The sequence below is a fragment of the Cynocephalus volans genome, chromosome 1 (genome assembly GCF_027409185.1).
Source record: "Cynocephalus volans isolate mCynVol1 chromosome 1, mCynVol1.pri, whole genome shotgun sequence".
Classification (NCBI taxonomy): Eukaryota; Metazoa; Chordata; class Mammalia; order Dermoptera; family Cynocephalidae; genus Cynocephalus; species Cynocephalus volans.
Window position 1 is genome coordinate 294206379 of NC_084460.1, and position 24149 is coordinate 294230527.

The following is a 24149-nucleotide window of genomic DNA, read 5'->3' on the forward strand; positions in this document are numbered from 1 at the left end:
TTTCAGTTAGGAAGGAGGAAGAAGGGAATGAATGTTAGATAGGACACCAATGCTGGGCATGACAGTTTTTTATATTATATTACTATTACTTTTTCTATAATTTCTAAATTGAAAAAGACCTAATATTACAATGTTAAAGGAAGCTTAGGAAATAGAGAAAAAAGTCACTCATAATCCTCCCTCTCTAAAACAACATCATTTGTAGGTATACCCTTTCAGTCTTTTCATAAATGTTCACAGTTTAATTATACTATGCATAACATCTTCAAGATTATTTTTCTATAATGTATAATTGAACAAATATGCCATAATGTAGTTTATCATTTATCTGTTGTTGGAAATATAAGTTAAATATTTTACGGCTTCTGGTGAAGATGGCAGAATAGACGGTCCCCAGTGTCACTCTTTCCCACAAATCAACCAATTTACTACTATAAAAAAGTAACATCAGCCAACCTGGGGCTGCTGGAGCTCAGGGGAAGAGGAGGAGAGACCTATGGAGTTCAAGAAGGGGGAGAAGCCACAATGAGAGAAAGAGAATATTGCTCTGACCATTTTGTGCTGCGGCCGCTTTAAGGCTGGAGCTGTGGAGCACACGGAGCAGGAGCTGCAACCGGCAAAAGCCGCAGCAGTGCCCTTCAGATGAAGTTACTTAGAGGCGGCAGGGGGGAAGAGGGCCTTGGTGGCCCCCAGGCCAGCAAGACCACTAATAGGGTTCCCGTGGACTCACATAGGAGGAGCCAGAACAGCTGAAAAAAAGAAGCCACTCAGAGGCCGGCGAGTCATTGCAAAGGACTGAAGCATGGCCCATCCCATGGAAAGTGTTTGCAGCACAGGTGGTGGGGGAGACAGGCCTACCAGAGGAGCACTGGGGCACAGCAAATACAGCTGATCTGCACCCCAATCAGCGAAGGACCACTCAGAGGAGACTGGTCAGGAATATAGAATTGCATGGGGTGCAGTTTGATGAAAAGACTCAGGCCCAGATCAGAGTTTCTACACAACCCAGGTGCACCAGGTCTCTGGAGAGCTGGAAGTACCTATAAAATCAACCATTAAAACCTGAGCTGGACAAAAAGCCTTCCCTAGGGAATCAGCAGCAAAGCAGCCATTTAGCTCAACCACGCAGCTCAACTACAGGTCCCCATAGGAAGTTCCTCCATTTTAGAAGTAAACAAAGGACAAAAATTTAGTTCAGGCCCAGGCACACCATCAGCGCCTCAGGGCCCATCCGGGGACCTGAGTTGTGGGGCCAGGGACTGGACCCCCCTCCCACAGCTGGGTACACTGCCAGTGCCTTGGAGCCCACCCGGGGTCCTGAGGTACGGAGCTGAAACCGGACCACCCTCCCACAACCAGGCACACTGCCAGTGCCAAGGAGCATGCCCAAAACAACACCTCCATGTGGGTGGCCTACCACAACCACCACAATAACCACGGCTGCCACCAAAGCGGCTAGATGCCACAACCACCACGCAGATGGTCTGCCAGCCACTGGAGTGCATTGACACAAGGAGAGTCACCAGCAGAGACCAAAGAAGAGGATGTCTCTCTCCACAAAGCCCATTACAAAGTGACAGAAGAAGCATCTGCTCTACGATAATATTGGGGGACCTGAACACACCTCTCAGCATTGGACAGATCATCTAGGCAACAGATCAGCAGAGTAACCATTACTCTTTCAGAAGGAGAGGAGAAATCTAGGGTTATCAGTGGTGAGGGAGGAGGGAGAGGGGAATGGGGAGAGATTGGACAAGGGGCATAAAGAATAAGTATGATTTGTAACAATACATATGCTAGTAATATTGATTTGATCAACATAGGTCAACGTTGAACCCAAAAAATATGTATAATCAATTACAATTCAATAAAAATTTTTTAAGAAAAAAAAAAATAAATCAATGTTGCTTTATGCATGGGTTAAAAAAATTTACATTTTTTACTCCTTTTCAGCTCTGTTTTTTTTTTATAAAATTTATTTTTAATAGCGGTTTTAGATTTACAGAAGATTGTCAAGATAGTACAGTTCTCATATCCACTCCCCACTGTCAACTAGTTAACCCTGTTATTAACATGTTAGTATGGTATATTTGTTCCAATTAATGAACTAATATTGATACATTATTAATGGAAGTCAATACTTTATTCAGATTTCCTTTTTTTAAATCTAACGTCCTTTTTCTGTTCCAGAATCCCACATTACACTTAGTTGTCTGTATCTTTAGGTTCCTCTTGGCTGTAAGAGTTCCTAAGTTATTTCTGAAGGATACATTTTAATGCACTGTGGGCTGAAATGCGGTTTTTAAGAGAATCACCATACATTTCGATTTAACATTGAATCATAGTTGCCCTAAAGCAGCTGTTTCCATCTTTTCAAACAGTGAATAGAAAACATAGAAACTACTTAGAAAGCTGTAACATCTGAACTTTATTACATGAAAGAGAAAGTTACTTCAGTGATTCATTTTAAACAAAATTTACTGAAATGAAAATAAGAACAAACCTTTCTGCAAGACAAATACAGCGTTTAAGTCAGTTCTCTAGTAGATTTTGTTTTTGTTTAGAGCCTGTGGTAGTCTGGTTTTAAGGGTAACAGCAGTTTATGAGTAAGTAGACAGCAAAGGATTCTTTCTAGGGCATCTAAGGCCCCAAAGCATGATCTCTTAGCATGCTGACCTGTTAGATTTTTATCTGCTGCAGGCTGTTCAGTCTGTGCTGCTATCAAATATATCTCCAATTAAGATCTATAATAAATTTATTTAAATAAGGCACTTGAGAAATGTTCTCTGGAACTTAGTAAAATAAATGTTAATTACTACTAATAGGAACTTGGAGTGTTGGATCACATTTGGAAACCATAACTAAAATATAATTGTGTCTTTATGAGCCATCCTGTCATTTCAGTAAACAAATCGAGATTCTTTGTACTCAGTTTAACCTGGTGAAAGATTTTGCTAGAACACAAAGCCCTAAAAGAGAAAAAAAAAATTCTTTTTCTTCGTAATTTTGGTTAAGGTCCAGTGACTGATATGACTTGTTCTGACAAGTGATATTAGGTCCATCACCTCATCTGCTTACCTTAGTCCTCCCTCCTCTGCACGCTCCCACCAACACATCCACGGATCCAGGGCTCAGCACTAGTCTTCTTTGTGGAGGAATTTCTCCAACTCTTGGTAGGCCCTGGTTCATCATCTACTGGTTTTTCAGAAAGAGTTTATGAGATGTATGTTTCCTGGGTTCCTGCATTTAAAAATCTTTATCTTTGAAATCCAATAACTTTATGAGAATATGTTTCAATGGTGCTTTTTTGTATTATTTTTTCCTGAGACACGTTGCATCCTTTCTATCCGAAAACTTACATTTTCTTTTATTCAGGAAAGATACTTTAATGATACCTTTGAAAATGTTTTCTGTTCCTCATATCTAATTCTTTTTTTCAGTAATACCAGTTCTGCCAGTGTTGTATCTCCTTGGTCTGCCTGGCACATCTGTCTGTTTTCTCTCTAATCTTTTTTAACTCGTACTTTCCAATTTAATTTTCATTACTTTCCTCAAGCTTTTTCTCTGTGATCCTTATTGTTGTCAAATAGTGTCTGTTCTTTGATAGTTACTTCCAGTATGACCTTCTTTTCTGTGATGTGATGGTTTTATCCTTTTCTACTTATTTCCTGAAGTCTAAAAACCTAGTTTTTATTTCCTTTTGTGACTTATTTATTCCTTGTGCACTTGCATCTTTGCTTTGAGTGCTTGTCTTTTATTGCTTATATTTTCATCGGTTTTTCAGTTCTTGCAAATATCTTTAATTATGATTGTCATTTGTGTGGCTATATACTTGCAGAGTATGTTTTATCCTTCTGCCATTTTTCTGTTTTGCTCCTTCTTCCTTTTTACATGCAGGGTTTTTAAAAAATAGAATATCTGGATGGTTTCTCCCCACCCAATCTTTAAGTAGTGAGTTCTTCTTGGATTTCAGTATTATATTTCAAAAGCTGGGTATTATAAAATGCCTTTTGTCCAAAAAAGTCCTTCCTCTACTTTAGGCATAAGGTAATCATTTTCGACCACAGTGTATCCCAGAGAATAGAACTCCAACTTCACAAAGTAAAGATAGGATGGTCTCAGTCTTCTAGATCTGCCAAACAAACACTGTTACTGAGACTCCCACCACACATAAGAACGTGTTTCTCTTTGTATTAGTGTAGTTCTCTAATAAACTGTGTGTGATATACATCCTTGTTTATACTTCTCCCAAAACTATGTATACTGATTAATGTGTGGTTAATTATTTTATGTAATTTTTAACACTACTAGGTAGAATCATATGTAATTATGTTTTATAGGTTAAAAATGGTCAAATATTGGCAATTTCAGGGGTGTCAATATAATGTATAATTAAACTCTTCATATTATTGCTTGCCATTCATGAATCCTTACTTCTGAGTCTTCTCTCAGCTGGCTTGAATTGGAAATAAGTTTTTTCATGAAAGAAGTGGGTAGTATATTTTATGCCTTTTTATATCAGTCAGGGCTTTTGTAGTCTCAGTTTCCAATTCAGAGGAATCATTATTGTATCCTCAGAGGTACTAAAGCCTGTCAGCTGTGGAGGTGAGCATTATGAGGACAGGACCAAACATTTTTTGAGTGGGTCTTAAGTGTGATATTGAAAGGCTTGACTCCTCTCATGCATCCTTCATTCCCAGAGCGTGTGCACTGGCTCCAGGCTATTAATCACAGCACCATTGTATCCTGGACGATATAGCACTCCAACCTCACAGCCTCCTGATTAGCCCCATAATTTAGTAGTCAGTAGACTTGTATTACACCATTCCAGTCAGTGAACTCTGTGGGCTTTGCTTCTTCCAAAGGGTGAAATCTTTGATTACAAACATTGTTGAGATAACATAATAGCTTCAACAAATCTATAGGTTGTGGTATTTATACAAGCAAGGTAGGTAGAACAAATTAAGATAGCAAGCCCAAACCTAGAGTTAGTGTATCTTTTAATGGAGGTAGAGTGCTGCCCTCTCCATCACAGAAGAGCTCAGTGGATGCAATCTGCTATCAAGAAGTTGCTGGGTGCTCCTGGCATAGTTCTGTGTCAGGGGCTCAAAATTGGTTGCTTCTGCTGGCACACTGGCATCCTACAAGGGTGATAGCCAGGTCATCATTAATGAGAAGAAGTTAATGTTGTGGAGTTCATTTCTTACTATGATGTGTTTTTTTTCTGATGCCTCTTGAGCAAGCACTGCAGTGACTGGGAAGGAGGCTTGTTGATGTTCTCAGGGCAGACCAATCTGCCTCCACAGTGAAAGCCTTTTACTGAGCATTCTGTGGAATACAAATAATTATACTCTGTATGGGCTCATTTTAATAAGCCCATTTCACCCACATATCTCTTCCCCAGATGCCCTTGTCACTAGTCCTCCAGTCTTTCTTCTTTCAGGTTCCTATCTAACTGGTTAAACTTGTAATCACTGCCTGTTAGGCCATCTTTCCTCAGCCAAAGTGGACCGTGTACATGTTGCTTGAAGTTCTGCCCACTAGGAAAAAGTTTCTGCTATACTGTCTTTTCAGAGACCACCCCTTAGAATGGATATAATGCTCTCATAGTCCACTTATGGCTCATGACAGTGGAAGGTCAGTTGGAACTAAGCATTCAAGATACTCAGACTATTTTGCATCTTCCTGTATATCTTGTGTATATGTATAGTCTGGTTCTCTGAATCTTACTCTTTTTGACTAGTGCCCCACTTTTCACCTAAGAGACCTAGACCATAAATTCAATGATTCATCACCCTTTGAATTTTTTTTTTTTTTCTTTCTGTCTTAGCCTGGCAGATGCAAGTGATTCAAGATACTTTTTTGATGGACAAAGAAAGTCCTTGAGTTTCAGACTTAGCCTGGAATTAAGAATTTGGAGATTGAGCATGTAATTCTTTGTTTCCACCCCTTGTCTGCTCTCTAGGCCTCTCCCTATTTCTGTGACCCCTTTGGTATTCTTCCATTACATTTCTTTTCCAACTGGAGTTGGTTTCTTGTACTTGGAACCAAGAATGCAGCCAATTAAAGACATTGATATTACGAGATGAATGTAGGAAACAGAACCTCAGGAACCTGTGAGAAAAAATAAATAGGTTAGATGGCTTGGAAGTAACCATTAGTTTTCAAAATACTAATTAATTTTTCAGATGATGAATTATTACCTGTGATCACCAGAATAAAGTTCTTTTTGTTAAGCTAACAACATTATTACAAGTAGCCACTCTGTACCCACATTGTTGAATTCCTATGCCCTTCAAACTTCAAAGGCAGTGATAATAGGTCCCCCATATCTTCAATGGGAACTTCATTCTAGTGAACACAGGTAATAATTTAGTCATTGTGAAAACTAAATAGCATTTTAAAAATTAATGGGACTTGAGTCTTTAACTGTCTGGGCTCTTGGGTGTAAACAGAGAAACCAACTCTGGTTGGAAAAGGAATTTATTGGAAAGATATTGAAGGGTTTATTAAAACCCTGAGAGGCTTGAATGACCTGAAAAAGGGGTGTGAACCAGTACAACTCTGGACAGCCAAAAACAAGAAGCCCAACCATCATCTTTTAGCAGAATTAGTTTGTCCACAATGCCAGTGGGTCTTATCACTGCTCTTGCAGGGCCCCATTTCCACTGGACACTTCTGCCACCACTGCTATCACTAGAAACCACTCTAGCTGCCATGAATGAATCCTAAGCACCTCTTTGTCTTTGTGTTATTCTCTTCACATTCAAAGTGTTGACATGAGGTGGAGTTTCAGTTATACACAGTGTACTGGCTTCTGCTTTTTATTGATGGAGAGGATCTTCTATAAAGAAAAGCCAGACATTATGTAGTAGGAGTCTGGTCACTTCTGTGATGGGAATTATAGACCTTTGTCCCATTTATATGAAATGTGTAATTCTTCTTTTCCAATTTGTATGCCTTTTTTTTTTTTAGTTATTTTTTAAAAATTTTAACGTTTACTTGTATGCATTTGTGGGGTACAGTGTGTTGTTTCAGTGCATGCATATACTGTGCAATGATTCACTTAGGGCAGATAGCATACTTTTGTCCATGTCCTCCCCCCATCCTCCTCCGCTTCTGGCCTCTGGTAACCAGTATTCTACTCTCTACTTCTAAGAGAACTATCTTTTTTTTTTTTTAGATTCCACATATGAGTGACACCATGTGGTATTTGTCTTTCTGTGCCTGACTTACTTCACCTAACGTGATGGTTTCCAGTTCCATCCATGTTGCTGCAAATGATAGGATATCATTTCTTTTTATAGCTGAGTAGTATTCCATTGTGTATATATACCACAATTTTTTCATCCATTCATCTGTTTTTGAGCATTTAGGTTGATTCCATCTCTTGGCTATTGGGAATAGCATTGCAGTGAACATGGGAGTTCAGGTGTCTTTTGATACATTGATTTCATTTTCTTTGGGTATATGCCCAGTAATGGGATAGCTGGGTTGTAAGGTGGATCTGTTTTTGGTTCTCTGAGGAATCTCTGCAATGTTTCTCACAATGGCTATACCAATTTACATTCCCACCAACAATGTAGGAGGGTTCCCTTTTCTCCACATCATCTCCAGCATTTGTTATTTTCTGTCCTGTTGATAATAGCCATTCTAACTGAGATGAGATGATATCTTTGTGTTTTCATTTGCATTTCCCTGATGATTAGTGATTTTGAGCATTTCTTTTTTCATGTGTTTGTTGGCCATTTGTATGTCTTCTTTTGAGAAATGTCTATACAGGCCACTTGCCCGTTTATTTGTTTTTTTTGTTTTTTTGTTTTTTTGTTTTGCTGTAGAGTTGTTTGAGTTCCTTATGTATTCTGGATGTTAGCCCCTTGTCTGCTGTGTAGTTTGCAAGCACTTTCTTCCATTCTGTAGGTTGTCTCTTCACTTTGTTGATAGTGTCCCTTGCTGTGCAAAACCTTTTTAGTTTGATGTAGTCCCACTGGTGAATTTTTACTTTAGTTGCCTGTGCCTTTGTATCTCATTCAAAAAAGCACTGCCCACTCCCATTTTGTGTAGTGTTCCCATTATGTTTCTGTTTCATAGTTTTAGGTCTTAAATCTATGTCTTTAATACATTTTGAAATGATTTTTGTGTATGGTGAGAGTTAGGGGTCTAGTTTCAATCATCTACATGTGGATATCCAGTTTTCCCAGCACCATTTATTGAAGAGGCTGTCCTTTCTCCACTGTATATTCTTGGCACCTTTCTCAAAAATCAGTTTGCTGTAAGTGTATGGGTTTCTTTATGGCCTGTCTACTCGGTCCCATTGGTCTGTTTGTCTGTTTTTATGCCAGTACCATACTATATTGGTTACTATAGCTTTATGGTGTATTTTGAAGAGAAAGTGTGATGCCTTCAAGTTCTTTTTGTTCAAGATTGCTTTAGCTACATGGGATCTTTTGTGGTTTCATACAAATTTTAAGATATTTCCTTGAAGACTGTCATTGGTATTTTGATAGGTATTGTGTTGAATGTATAGATTGCTTTTGGTAATATGGACATTTTGATGATGTTAATTCTTCCAACTCAAGAACATGGGATATCTTTCCCTTTATTTGTGTCCTCTTCAGTTTTTTCACCAATATTTTATAGTTTTTATTGTAGAGTTCTTTTACCTCCTTGGTTAAATTTACTCCTAGGCATTTCTTTTTTTTTTTTTCCTTTGGTAGCTATTGTGAATGGGATTACTTTTTTGATTTCTTCTTTGGCTATTTCATTATTGTCACATAGGAAGGCTATTGGTTTTATGTGTTGATTTTGTATCTGCCATTATGTTGAATTCACTTATTCTAGTAATTTTTTTGTGGAGTCTTTAAGGTTTTCTATGTATATGATCATGTCATCTACAAATAGGGATAATTTGATTTCCTCCTTTCTGATTTAGGTGCCCTTTATTGCTTACTCTTGCCTTATTGTGCTGGCTAGAACTTCCAGTACTATGTTGAGTGAGGGTGGGGAAAGTGGGCATCTTTGTTTTGTACCATATCTTAGAGGAAAAGCCTCCAATTTTTGTCTACTCAGTATGATATTAGCTGTGAGTTTGTCATACATGGCCCTTATTGTGTTGAGGAACATTCCTTCTATTGTTGAGTGTTTATCATGAAGTGTTGTTGGATTTTATCAAGTGCTTTTTCTTTACTTATTGAAATGATTGTATGGTTTTTTTCCTTCATTTTGTTGATGCAGTTTATCATTTATTGATTTGCAAATGTTGAACCATCCTTGCACCTCTGCGATGAGTCCCACATGATCATGGCGAATGAGCTCTTTCATGTGTTGTTGGGTTCTGATTGCTCGGTTTGTTGCTGGTGCTTAGTTTGTTTCCTTTGTTGGTGTCACATTTCTCTGTTCTTTGTTGATCTTTGTGTCTTTACATTGTCTCAACATTTGAGAGGTACTGCTGCCTCTTCTAGGTTTTATAGGTGTCCTTTGGTGGTGCTAGACCTTTTGTGGTCAATATCAGAGCTTTGTGTCTGGTCTTAGGCTTGGTTAATTCCTAAATTGGGGGAACTTCCTGTGGGGACCAGCTTTTGAGCTCTGCGGTTGCACTAAATTGCTGCTTTGCTGCTGATTCTCTGGGGAAGGCCTTTTGTGCTGATGGGATTTTAATTGTTGGCCTTTTATTTACTTCCAGTTCTTGTGAGGTCAGATACACCTAGGCTGTGTGGAAATTCTGGCCCGAGAGTAAGTATTTCCAGCAAACTGTACTCCCTGCAGTTCTGACATGCTGACCAGTCTCCACTGAGTGAGCCTGTGCCAGTGAGAAGGCAGATCAGCTTGAGGTGGGCCATACTTGGCTCCCTCACAATGACTCACCAGCCTCTGGGTGGTTACTTCATTTGGGTGTAGCCCTCCCTGCTGTGTGCGTCTGTGGGAACCCTGTCAGTGGCCTCACTGGCCTGGGGGCTGGTAGGGTCTGCTCTGTAGCCCTCTTTTCTCCTGCAGACTCTGGGTAGCTTGATGCAAAGGGCTCAGCTGGGGCTTTTGATGGCTCCTGCTCTGTGTGCTGCACTTTCTTCCTGCCCCTCACAGGGAGTGGTTTCTTTTTTCTCTCACTGAACCTTCTCCTGCCTTCATGGACTCTGTGGGTCTCTACTCTACTTCCCTTAAGCTCCAGTGGTCTCAGGTTGTCAGTCTTTGCTTTTTAATCGTTGTAAATTGGTTGATTGTTGGGGAGAGTGACACTGGGGACCATCTATTTCACCATGCTGGTGATGTCCAACCTCTTTTTTCTTTTTTTCTTGCTTTATAGCATTCATTAGGATCTCGAATGCAGTGTTAAGTAGTACTGGTGAGAATGAATACCTTGTCTTCTTCCTGACCCTAGAGAAAGCATTTAGTCTTTCACCATTAAGTTTGGCGTTAGCTCTAAGATTTTCGTAGAGTTCTTTAATCAAGTTGAGGAATCCTGTCCCTTACTCATGTCCTGAGAGCTTTTTATCATAAGTGAATATTGAAATTTTGTCAAGTGCTTTTTCTTCATCTATTGAGAAGATTATAAGTGTTTGTTCATTGTTTGTTACATGGTAAATTATTTTGGTTGATTTTTGAATGTTGGGCAAATTTTGCATTACTTGGTATTATCCTTTCTATATATTGCAGAATTTTGTTTGCTAATACTTTGTAAGAATTTTAAGTCTGTTCATGAGAGATGTTAATCTCATGAATCCTTTGTCTGATTTTGGTATCAAGGTAATTCTGGGTTCATGAGACTAGTGGGAAAGTATTCTGTCTTCCTGTATATTCTGGAAGCGTTTATGTAGAAACGGAATTAGTTTTTTCTTAAAGACTTGATAGAATTCACCAGTGAAGCCATCTAGGCCTGTAGTTTTCTTTGTTGGAAGGTTTTAAATTATGAATTCAGTTTTTTTAATAGATACAGGAATATTCAGGTTGTTTGTATCTTTCAAATAATTTGTCTTTCAAAGATTTTGAATTTGCTGGCTTAAAGTCATTCATAATTTCCTTATTATCCTTTTAATGCTTATAGGATGTGTAGTGATATACCCTCTCTCATTCCTGATATTGGTAATTTGTGTCTTTCTCTCCTCTTGATCAGTCTAGCTAGAAATATATCTATTTTATTCTCTTTTCAAAGAATAAATTTTTGGTTTTATTGATTTTCTTCATTGCTTGTTCATCTTCTATCCATTGATTCTTGTTGCCTTATTCTTTCTTTCTTTCTACTTACCTGGGATCTAATTTGCTCTTTTTATTTCAGCTTTGTAATGTTAAAGCTTAGATCATTGATTGACACTTTCTTCTTTTCTAATATGAGCATTTAATGCTACAAATTTCCCTTGAAGCACTGCTTTAGCTGCTTCTCACAAATATTGATGTGTTTTCATTCAGTTCAAAATATTTTTTTCTTATTCTCTTTTCATTTTTTCTTTAACCAGTGGACTGTTTAATTTCCAAATATTTGGGGATTTTCCAGATAGCTTTCTGTAATTTTTTTCCTCATATTTTTGCTGTCTTTGGCATTTTGATGTGTTTTATTGTGAGAGTACCACCCAAGTTTGAGGAGAAGGCACTGGTCTGAGCCCACATTGTATGTGAGGAGCCTGTAGGTCAACCCATAGGCTACCTAGAGCATAGGCTGGTGGGCAGCAGGTGTATGTATGCACATTGTGGGCTGGTCTCTCGTTGCTGGTGTGTGATAAGTGGAGCCAGTCCAGCTGCTACCACTGTCACATTCCAGTAGTAAGGCTGAAGATAGGAATTTGTTAAAAGTATGCATATGAGGCAACCCCACCTCCAAATCCCCCTTGACCATCGTGTGTCTAAGAACTCTGACAGCCAAGCATCTTCCCTTACATAGGAAACAGAGTCTTCTTCATAGAAATTGAATGGCCCCAGAGAGGGCCCTAATGCCAGAGCTAAATTTCTTAATTTCTTTCAGGAAGAGCTGAGGGTGGATTCTGGACATCCTGGTAGATGAATAGATCTATGCAACAGAGGAGGTGGCCATCTTTGGTCTCCCCAACACCCTCTAAAAAGATAGCTACTCAAGGCTCATATCATGTTTCCTACTGGCTGTCTGTATTCAACACACAACTTTAGACTTGTGATCTGTATGTGGCATGACAATACTTATAAGAATAGAGAGCTATCAATTTCAATATATGTGCAGATAACCCACAGATAAAGAGTGAGGTCTGCCCTCTAAAAGGTAGAATCCTACTCATAATGTCAGGGCTGTCCTATTAAATGCCATCATATTTTTTTTAATTTAATTTAATTTAATTTAATTTTGTCAATATACATTGTGGTTGATTATTGTGGCCCATTACCAAAACCTCCCTAACTCCTCCCTCCCCCCGCCCCCAACAATGTCCTTTCTGTTTGGTTGTCGTATCAACTTCAAGGAATTGCAATTGTTATGTCTTATTCCCCCCCTGGGTTTTTTTTGTGTGTGTGTATGTGTGTATTTATTTACTTATTTTTAGCTCCCACCAATAAGTGAGAACATGTGATATTTCTCTTTCTGTGCCTGACTTGTTTCACTTAATATAATTCTCTCTAGGTCCATCCATGTCATTGCAAATGGCAGTATTTCATTATTTTTTATAGCTGAGTAGTATTCCATTATGTAGATATACCACATTTTCCATATCCACTCATCAGATGATGGACATTTGGGCTAGTTCCAACTCTTGGCTATTATAAAGAGTGCTGCAATGAACATTGGGGAACAGGTATACCTTCGACTTGATGATTTCCATTCCTCTGGGTATATTCCCAGCAGTGGGATAGCTGGGTCATATGGTAGATCTATCTGCAATTGTTTGAGGAACCTCCATACCTTTTTCCATAGAGGCTGCACCATTTTGCAGTCCCACCAACAATGTAGGAGAGTTCCTTTTCCTCCGCAACCTCACCAGCATTTATCGTTCAGAGTCTTTTGGATTTTAGCCATCCTAACTGGAGTGAGATGGTATCTCAGTGTGGTTTTGATTTGCATTTCCCGAATGCTGAGTGATGTTGAGCATTTTTTCATATGTCTGTTGGCCATTTGGATATCTTCCTTAGAGAAATGCCTACTTAGCTCTTTTGCCCATTTTTTATTTTTTTATTTTTATTTATTTATTTATTTTTTAAAAATTTTATTTTGTCGATATACATTGTAGCTGATTATTGCTCCCCATCACCAAACCTCCCTCCCTTCTCCCTCCCCCCCTCCCCCCCAACAATGGAATTTGTTAAAATATTTTGCAAATATTTTCTCCCACTCTGTTGGTTGTCTTTTAACTCTTTTAATTGTTTCTTTTGCTGTGCAGAAGCTTTTTAGTTTGATATAATCCCATTTGTTTATTTTTCCTTTGGTTGCCCGTGCTTTTGGGGTCATATTCATGAAGTCTGTGTCTAGTCCTACTTCCTGAAGTGTTTCTCCTATGTTTTCTTTAAGAAGTTTTATTGTTTCAGGGTGTATATTTAATTCTTTAATCCATTTTGAGTTGACTTTAGTGTATGGTGAAAGGTATGGGTCTAGTTTCATTCTCCTGCATATTGATATCCAGTTCTCCCAGCACCATTTGCTGAAGAGGCAGTCTCTTTCCCCAGTGTATAGGCTTGGTGCCTTTGTCAAAGATCAGATGCCATCTTATTTTTAATGGGCCAGTACCCTAAAATGTCAGTGGTAGTTTGTTGGTATTACAGGTAATTTGAATTTTATTCTCAGTGCATTTCTGGGTTTTTCTAACTTTTATGCAGTGAACATTATTACTTTTGTGTTCAGATAAAATATTTTTAAAATTCAAAGGTAAAAACTAATAGAATTGTGAAATAAATAAATAAGAACAATATGAAAATAAATAAGGTATAATTCTTTGAAACTAACAACTTAACAGCAAACTGGGTTGCTTAGAATTGTCTCTAAAGTTGTTTGCAAGAAAAAACATTGATGTAAGCCTTTAATAATACCAGTTATTACTTCTCTATGCAGAATAATTGCAGGAGTCCTAAGAAAGGCCTTCTAGCCTTATTCCCCAAGTCAGAATTTCCTTAAATAAGATATTTAAAAAAGGGTGAACGAGTATCATTGTCTCTTCTGCCTGGTCGTTCCTGCCACTGCCATCCTCATTCACTGGCGATCATATTCCTGCTGGTGGAAGGGCAGGAGATTTTAAAGACTTTCCTAATACCTCACTTTTAGAGAGGAGACAGGTGTCTGTGTTCCATTTGTCCACTAACCCTGCTGTTTCCTCTCTGTTCTGTCCACAGGCAGCTGGCCAAGAGTCTTGGGCAGGCTGGTGAAATTGAGCCCGAAACAGAAGGAATACTGACAGAGTATGGTGTGGATTTCTCTGAGTTCTCTTCAGAAGTTCTAGAATGCCTCCCTCAAGGCCTGCCCTGGACAATTCCTCCAGAGGAGTTCAGCAAGAGGAGAGATTTAAGGTAAATACTGAAACCTTTTAAGAACAAACAACATGTTTCTGTCTTTCTGCCATCTAGCTTAATTCTCCTAGAGGCTAGACTCTGATGTTTTTATCTTTCCACCAACATTCAAGTTCAGTTCAGTTGATAATTAAGTGCTTCTGTTACCAGAGGTCAACAAATTATGACCCACAAGCCAAATCTAGCCGACTACCTGTTTATGTACAGCCCATGAGCTAAGAATGGTTTTCACATTTTTAAATGGTTGGAAAAATTACAAGAATAATATTTTATGAAAACTATATGAAATTCAAATTTCAGTGTCCATAAAGTTGCACTGGAACACAGTCATGCTTGCTTATATATTGTTTACGGTTATTTTTCCACTACATCAGCAGAGTTGAGTAGTTACAACAGAGTCCATATGACCTGCAAAGCCTAAAATATTTACTGTTTGGCCTAAAATATTTACTGTTACAGAAAAAGTTTGCTGATCCCTGTTCTAGACTATTCTAATTTCAAAAGGTGCAGTTGCCATCTTTTCTTGTTATTATACTCCACAGGTCTGATCAAATAAGAACAGTGTTATCTGGTTAGAAGTGTCTTCCTTTAAATGGGCCTCTTCAAGCTCAGAGCGAAGGATTCAAGACTTCTGTACTTGGAGCCTCATTTTAAAGCTTTACTTTTAGGTCTGGAATTTGTTGGAAAGTACTTTTGTGGTATTTTTATAACAACATCTTCTTTGAAGATGTTCCTTCATTGTGGGATGTTAGTTCTTTTCTGATATTTCTCTTCAGAATTTGGTTTCAGTACTGGCATTCATTTTGGATGCCACATGGAGATATTTAGAACCAAGAAACTTTTCATACAACCCACTGAAGCTGTGGAAGGTTTTTTGCTAGGGTCATCCCGTGTCAGAGTCTTTTCCACCACACTTGCTCACTTCATGCCGCTGAACTTGTGATACCTTCAGCTCCTGGTGCCCATTACTCCACCTAGTTTGAGAATACGCTGCTCCCTCTTCTCTGCTCCCTCTTGCTGTTGTATCTTTTAGGAATTACTGCCCTTTTTCCTTTTCTTGCTGAGGATAAGGAAAAGGAGATAATAACTAGTCTGCTTTCCTACTCGTTAGTATCTCTAATGGAGCACACATTATATTTGAAGTCAGTTAACCCATGTTGCAGTCCTGCATTTTAGTAGTAACACCCCTCGTGGTGCATGAATACATTGTCTCTTCAGGGGCTTTGAAATGTCGGGCCCATAACCTTAACCTCTCTGAACCTTTGTTTTCTCATGTACAAATTAAGGGGTTTTTTTTTGAGATCTTTCCCTCAATCTAGGAATCTATGAAAATATTTCATGAGCTGAGAAGATCAGAATGAATGCTAAACCTTATTGCCTGAAGTATAATTTAGTATAGTCATTCTGCAGTACCTATCAAAATTTTAAATGTGGGAGCCGGGGTGTGGGAAAGAAAAAAAAATTTTTTTAATTTACCTATCCTTTCCCCCAGAAACTCAACTTCCAGGAATCTGTCCTACTCAAAAAAGTGTAGGATGTATGTACAGAATGTTCATTGCTGCTTTATTGTAAAAGTGAAACATTCGAGACACTGCTAATGTCCTTCAGTAAAGGAATGATTTAATAACCTATGTTATATCAGTATGATAGCATTCCCTGCAACTCTGCAAAACAGAGCTAGATCTATGTGAACTGTTCTAGAAGGATGGCCATCACATATTAAGTGAAAGAAGCAAGTTTCAGAACAATATGAATATGAACCTATTTTTTGTAAAGTAAAATAATGTAAAAACTACATAAACGTATTCATATACATATGTACATGCATAGATGTGTATTCATATATATACATAGATGTGTATGCCTATATATATGCACATAAAAGTATATATGCATAGAAAAAGTTCTGGAAGGAATAAATCAAACTGTTAATAGTGATTACCATGGGGAGTGGATTCACTGGAGTAGTAAGGATGGGGAAGCAATATTTTACTTTTCATTTTATATACTGCTGTATTATTCAAATGACTTTTAAAAAAGCTTTTATAACTTTTAAAAATTATAAATGTGAATGTCAGAAAATAGAGATACTCAATCCTAGCCTGCAGATAACTAATAAGCATTTCAGCAGTCATGGGGCCCACTCTTGCTCTAAGTTCCTTTCTCGTGGCTCCATCTTGCCATTTCTTTGGCCCTCTTTGCCTTCTTGCTTAGAACACAGAATAGGAGACCTTGTTCTGCAAAAAGCCTTTGTTAAAATATGCTATGCACCCTGCAAAAGGATCTGAAGGTAGAGGGAGTTTATGGGATGCTCTCTGCTATTAGTGTAATAACGGGGGTTTTTAAAAATTACTTTAACCTTCAACACTTTTTATCCCTGCCCACTATCCTCAGGATTACATTTCTAAAATTCAGATCTGATTTTTTTTTTTTCACTTCTTTGGATATAAAATCTTCCCACTGCTTTCTGATGCCTCAAGAAGTAATCGCTAAACTTTGTTGAATATGCATTCCGACTAATGCATGTCTTTATTTTTAAATTATAAGTAAATTTACTACTTCACTAATCTATTATATACATTATAAACATAAATAAAATAAAAATAAAATGAGAATGAAATAAATTTTAAAGTATTTTTATTTTACTTATAAAGGTATAGAAAACCCTTTTTTAATATTAATAATTTTATTTTTGGTGAAAGCAGTGTGATTGAATTTTTTTTTTTTAATTTTTGCTTTAACATCTTGTGATATGGGAAATCAAAGGCCTAAATTTAAGTTCTGTGTGTTTTTGATACTTGGTTTTAATGGTTATCATAACTGAAAAAGACATATCTTTAAAAGATGAGCTTAGCTTACTAAATCATAATATTCATTTTTCAGTCCTGTTCACTAATTACATTCCAATTCATTTTGAAGTTCAGGTAATAAATTCCTGTCTTGTGTCAGTCAATTCTTGTGGACTAACTGAAAGGTGATACATTTTTAGATTTTTAAAAATGGGTTCATAATCATTGGTTGCTCTTCAGTTGGCATCTTTAAAAACTAGTTAGAAAATTCTGTTAGAAGTTTTAAGCTAATATAGTTATGAGCAATTTTGTAGTTTATACACTTCCATCATTTTAGGCTCCAAATCATATAACAATGGAAGCATTTCAAAATATTCATTTAAAAAAATGTTATCTTCAAAATGTGTGTTTTGTTTTTGAAATGCAATAAAAATTTTTTCTCATTGTTAAAATACTGCCTTTACTTGAAGAGACAGATTGTGTGTTTATTTTTTTACGTTTTTTTTTTTTTTTTTTTGACCAGTAAGGGGATCACAGCCCTCTGCACGGTGTAGTCTGCACCACACTCAGCCAGTGAGTGCACCCGCCATCCCTATATAGGATCCAAACCCACGGCCTCAGGGCTCCCAGCGCTGCACTCTCCGAGCGAGCCACAGGGCTGGTCTGTGTTTATTTTTTTAATGTATCTGCTAAGTAGTGTATGATTGACAGCTATCGTTTTGAGATCATCATGTGGCTGGGGACGAATTCATATTAGGAGTAGAAGAAATGTTAGCTTTGCCATTCTTCTGGTGTTAGTAATATTACTAGTAGTGCGAGTATTATTAGGTTAGTATTATCTTCAATCTGTGGATCTTTGCAGTAATCTCTTTTTAGACACTTGCCTATTTCATAAGGATTATTTTAGCTAAAACTAGATAATACCCATAAACCCATGTAACTGGGCATGGGTAAATACCTATTAATCACCATTGGCTGAGAGCATAGGAACCAACGAGAGTGCCAATGTCGTTGCCTTTGTGTTCTGGAACACTGACTGTTTCATTGGTATACCTCAGTTACCACCTGACCCATGCACCTAGTGAAAGCGCCAGGGTGAATTGTTTATATAGTCACAATTAATTTCTTGGTTTTTTACAAGAAAAAATATATAAAGAGAAGTCCATAGTATGCTGAGTGTTTGGATCTGATTACCTTTTCCTTTTCTTTGGCTGGTCTTGTGATAGATTTGTTCAGTTTTTTGACTGACAAGTATTTATTGAATACCATCCATGGGCACCAGGGATATGACAATAAACAAAAATAGATGTGATTTCTGCCCTTATGGAGTTCTCAGACTCGTGACAGAACATGAATCACTTGTATTAAGAAATAGTCAAATATGGAATTATAATGAAGAGAGGTACTTGGTACAAGTATTTGTGATAGTGTGATTTTTTTCCTGCTCAGAGGTCCGGTGCCTTCAGAGAGTTTTTTATCAAAACTCATTTTCCTAGGAATGTCAAAAGAACTAGTATTGAGTCCCAGTGAATCCTGAAAAATATGTGCTATATTGAATAAATTAATACAAATTCTGTAAACTCCTAAAATCAAACCTTCTGTTTCTTTTTCCTTCCCTTCTTCTCTCCTACATTTATTTACATAGATTGTTTATATATGTGTATATAATATATGTATATGAATATAGAACATGAGGATACTTCAGAAATTTCATGGAACAATAGAATTGAAAGATAATACAAATCTTTTGAAGTACCCTCGTATATATATGTTTATATATAATATATATATATATAATATAGTCCAAGTACTGAGTTAGACATTGGAAATACGAAGACAACTAAGGCCAAGCCCTTGTTCTGCAGGAGAACAGATTTATACTCAGATATACAGCAGAGAATGGTAAGTGCTATAGTATAGGTGTGAACAAACTGCCAAGTCATTGGTGCATGAGCTGAGATCTGGTTATCTTCATTTTAATGATAGGCTGTGGCTGCAGAAAGGCAGTTATGTCCCCCTAGGGTTCCAGGATCCTTCTGTAACAAGGCTTGCACATCCTGCTGTTTGACAGTTTCTTGATCCCTTTTCCTGGGTCACTCTGCCTCAGAGCCTGCAGTGTTACTCTGGCCCTAGCTACATAAGAACTTCTACATAGCCGTTTAGGTTTGGTATTTGAACAATTATATTTGGAACAGAAAAGTTCCATCAATCTTTAAACCTCATAATCCAATTATGTCAGTAAAATTCCAGTTTTTTAGTCCAGTGGAATTGGGGTAATATTTTGCAAACTGAAGTTGAGAGAAATAGTGTTTATTTTGAAAAGAAAAATGGTTGGTTAGCAATTTTCAAGAAGTAAGGCTAGTGTGAACTCCTAGGGGTGATCTGGCCCTTCTGATTGGGATCACCATTTTTCTGGACTTTCAGTGCTGGTCTCTGGAGAATCCCTGCTTGTATGGCCTAGACCTGTAGCTTTCTTTAGCAGGACATCTAAGGTTAAAAATTAAAAAAGCACTTTCAATAACTACAGACCTTCGGGGATCAGAAAGATAATATGTCAAAGGAAACCACTTAAAGGAGATTGTACCAGAAGCCCAAGAAACCCCAAGTTTATTTCTGAGACTGGTTCCAGTTATTTCTAATTTCATTTATATTGTTTTGTTTCCTTTGTTGCTAAACTGGAATAGGAAACCAAAGCCTAAAAGCTCAATTAAAGTGGAAAATTAAAAACTAAATATTGGAGGGGGGAAATACCATACTAACCCGATTTTTCTGTTTTTCCTGTAGTTAGTGTTATTATGGAAGTTTAAATCACATCACTTTTCAGCAACACCATGAGCTTCATTGAAGAGGAGGTGGTTTCTATAGCTTTTCACAAGAGAACTTGTGGGTATCTATTTCTTTACTATTCCCTCAATAAAAAGGAAGCCCAGTGACCTCCACCGGACCATTACAAATGTGAAACTTGGCACTTAAAATTGCTTGCTCTAAATTTTCCAATTGCTTTCTTTTTTTTTTTTTCCATTTAATGTCGTTCTGCCAACTAGTGATTTTATTATTATAAACAGGACATTGTATTCACTTTTAAAAAGAAATATGAAACTGGAGGTAAAATTACAAACTGTAGCTTCTCCGTTGCCAAAATAGAAAACAATGAGCTAAAAATACTGAGCACAGAAAGGGTGTTGTGGTAAGAAGTATTGAAATATCTTCAAGATGGAGCTGTTCCAGATAGACAGAAATTTCCTCTTACTCCAGGTAGAACCAACCTTGAAATAGCAACTTGAAAGGAGAGCCTTATAATACTAACCTCTTTCAGGTCAACTCTTTTGTGGGAAAGCTTTCAAACATAACTAACTTTAAATGACTAATGATCTTATTGTTTATCAGGAAGTCCAATATGATTAAATTGCCATTTAGAAAAAGGTTCCTCTGGTAAGGCAGTGTGGCAGCATTGAGGAGCACTAGAAGTTAGTCCTAGCTCTACCAAGGACTAGCTGGGTGCCTTTGGGCAAATCCATTAGATTTGGAGAAGGGGAGAGGAGTGAGCAATTTCATCTTTGGAAAATGGGTTTTTGACCAGGTTAGGATTTTCCAAAAGGTGTTGGTAGGTCACAAGTTCCTTGGGGTTTTAATAGGTGTTATGGAGAAAAAGGGTTCTCTGGCCAAGTATTTTTGGAAAACAGTGGGTTAATAGATTTCCTAGAGCTTTTTCTCATGGATCATCTCATGGAACTTGTGTTCCTTAGAATACACTTTGCAAATTGCTGAGCTAGATATTTTAAAGCCTTCTCGCTCGAACAGTGCAGAACTCTGTGTTTGAAATGTCCTTTCAGAGTTATTCAGAGCCATCTCATTCTTGGATTTGCAAGAAACTGGTATCCTATTGGTAACTATCTGCCACATTTTTCGACAATAAATATTTATTGTGCCCCACCATTGGCTGCACAGGAAAGATGATTATGTAGGAAATTCAAGGGTTGTGTTTTAAATCTCAATTTTTCCATGGCCAAGAGAACCCTTTCTTCAGGAATAAATTGTTTGACATTAAATGGGGAAGCTGTCATTGTCATTTGAAACTAGTGGCAATATTAGTCCTTTCATGTAAATTGCCACTCTCTGAGAAATTACAAGAAACTCATAAATAGTAACAAAGATTAATGGATCCTAAAGTAGATTCACAGCTGGACGATCTTAATTGTAAGTACCTTAGTAGGTTGTCAACTCATAAAATTTATGTTAATAAATAGCACTATTCTTAGAAGACAGACATTCAAAGATCAGTAGATTTTTGTGGGGGTGGAAAAGTGACTATTGGCAGAGAAGGCAATATTTAAATTTATTCCCTAGATATATTTTTATAACATTGTGGGAATATGAATGCACAGATGACTAATTTCTATATATGCTAAATAAAATCTGTTTGGAAGTTATATTGTGATATGAAAAAAGAAATTTATTTTTGGTATAGGTGGCCTAGGATTTGGAGTAAACTAGAGTATAAGATAGCTATATGTCAGGGTGGCAAAATCTCTTTACTATTTTTTATATTGAAATATTATCCAAATACCATAAAATTCACCCTTTTAGATTGTACAGTTCAGTCACTTCTCATTCCTTCTCCCCACCTAGCTTCTAGCAACCACTAACATACTTTCAGTCTCAATGAATTTCCATATTCTGAATATTTCATATAAATGGAGTCATACAGTGTGGCCTTTGTAGCTGGCTTCTTTTCTTGGCATAATGTTCTCAAGGTTCATCCATGTTGTAGTGTGTATCAGAACTTCATTCCTCTTTGTGGCTGGATAATACTCCATCATATGAATATACCACATTTTGATTATTCATCAGTTGATGGACATTTGGGTTGATTCTACTTCTTGACTATGGTGAATAAAGCTGCTGTGAATATTTGTGTACAGGTTTTGGTGTGGACATATGTTTTCTTCTAAGAGTCATGTAGTATTAGTTCTTAAATTTATGTTTATGATCCATTTTTAGTTAATTTTCCTAAATGGTGTGAGATAGGGGTTAAACTTCATTCTTTTGCATGTAGATATCCAATTGGCCTGGTACCACAGGAAGAGACTATTGTTGAAAGATTATTATTTTCCCTTTGAATTGTCTTGGCTTCTTTGTTGAAAATTAACTGACCATAAGTGGATAGGTTTATTTCTGGACTCTCAGTTGTATTCCATTGAGCTGTATGTGTATAATTTTGTAGTAAGTTTTGAAATCAAGAAGTGTGAGTCTTCCAAATCTGCTTCCCCCACCCCTGCCCCCCAAGCTTTTATTACTGTTCTGGGTCCTTTGCATTTCCATATGAATTTTAGGACCAGCTTGTCAATTTCTGGAGGGAAAAGGCATCCAGGATTTTGATAGGAATTGCATTAAATGTGTAGATCAATTTGGGGAGTATTGCCATCTTAACAATTTTAAGTCTTCCAAGGCATAAATATGGGATGTCTTTCCATTTATTAGGTCTTTAATTTCTTTCAGTGATGTTTTGTAGTTTTCGGTATACAGGTTTGTACTTTTTTCTTAAATTTATTTTATGTATTTTTTGATGCTATTATAAATGAAATTGTTTTCTTAATTTCGTTTTTAAATGGCTTATTGCTAATGTTTAGAAATACAGTTGATATTTTATATAGATTTTGCATTCTGCAACCGTGCAGAGTTTATTATCTCTAAACGTTTTTTGTGGATACCTTAAGATTTTCTATATTTAGAAGTTTATGTCATCTGCAAATAGAAATAATTTTACCTTTTTCTTTTTAATCTGGGTGTTTTTTATTTCTTTTTCTTCTGCAATTGCTCAAAGCAGAACCTTCAGCACAACACTGAATAGAAATGAAGGTAGTGGATCTCCTTATCTGCTCCTGATCTTGGGGGAAAATGATTCACTCTTTAAATATTGATTGTAATGTGAACTGAATTTTTTTAGATGCTGTCTGTCAAATTGAAAGTGTTCCCTTCTAGTTCAACTTTGTTGAGTGTATTTCTCATGAAAGAGCATTGGATTTTGTCAGATGGTTTTTCTGTGTCTTTTGAAATGAATCTGTGATTTTTGCTTTTTATTAATATATTTCATTGATTGACTTTTATATGTCGAGCCAAGCTTACATTCCTGGGATGAATCCTACTTAGTCATAGTGTGTGATCCTACTTATGTTCCTGGATTTGGTATGCTAGTGTCCTTTTAAGGACTTTACTTCTGTATTTCTAAGTGATCTTGGCCTGTAGTTTTCTTGTGATATCTTTATCTGGTTTTGGTATGAGGAGAACACTGGCGTCACAGAGTGAGTTTTGGAAGAGTTTGTGAATAATTGGTGTTAATGGTGTTAATTCTTCTTTAAACATTTGGTAGAATTCACCAGTGAAACCATCTGGCCCTGTGCTTTTCTTTGTGGGAAGTTGTTTGATTATTAACGCAATCTCTTTACTTTGTTATAGGTCTATTGAACTTTTCCATTTCTTAAGTCAGTTTCAGTAGTTAGTGTCTTTCTAGAAATTCATCCTTTGTGTCTTGGTTATGTCATTTGTTGGCATACAGTTCATATATACTCTCTTATTCTATAAAGTGGGTAGTGTCTGTCTTTCGTTTTTGACTTTAGAAATTTGAGTCTTCTCTCTTAAAGATCTGTCGATTTTGTTGATCTTTTCACATAATTAACTTTTAGTTTTGTCTATTTTCTCCCTTGTTTTTCAGTTTTCTATTTCATTTACTTCTGCTCTAATCTTTATTATTTCCTACTTTCTGCTTGCTTGGGTTTAGTTTGTTCTTCTTTGGCTGGCTTCTTAAGGTGGAAAGTTATACTATTGAGTTCAAATCTTTCTGCTTTCTACTCTCTACTCCAAGCCCTGCTTTAGTTGCATCCCATAAATTTTGGTAGGTTGTTTTGGTTTTCATTC

The 24149-nt window shown here is 37.0% G+C and overlaps 1 protein-coding gene across 6 annotated transcripts in view; it reads left to right on the plus strand.

Annotated features, from left to right (window-relative positions):
* DIS3L2 (DIS3 like 3'-5' exoribonuclease 2) overlaps window positions 1-24149 on the plus strand; it is a 401609-nt gene that overhangs the window by 186835 nt on the left and 190625 nt on the right. For all 6 annotated transcript variants that reach the window (XM_063104706.1, XM_063104715.1, XM_063104740.1 and 3 more), the window contains exon 9: window positions 14272-14445. In XM_063104706.1, the coding sequence (XP_062960776.1) occupies window positions 14272-14445 (174 nt within the window). The remainder of the gene's footprint in view (window positions 1-14271; window positions 14446-24149) is intronic.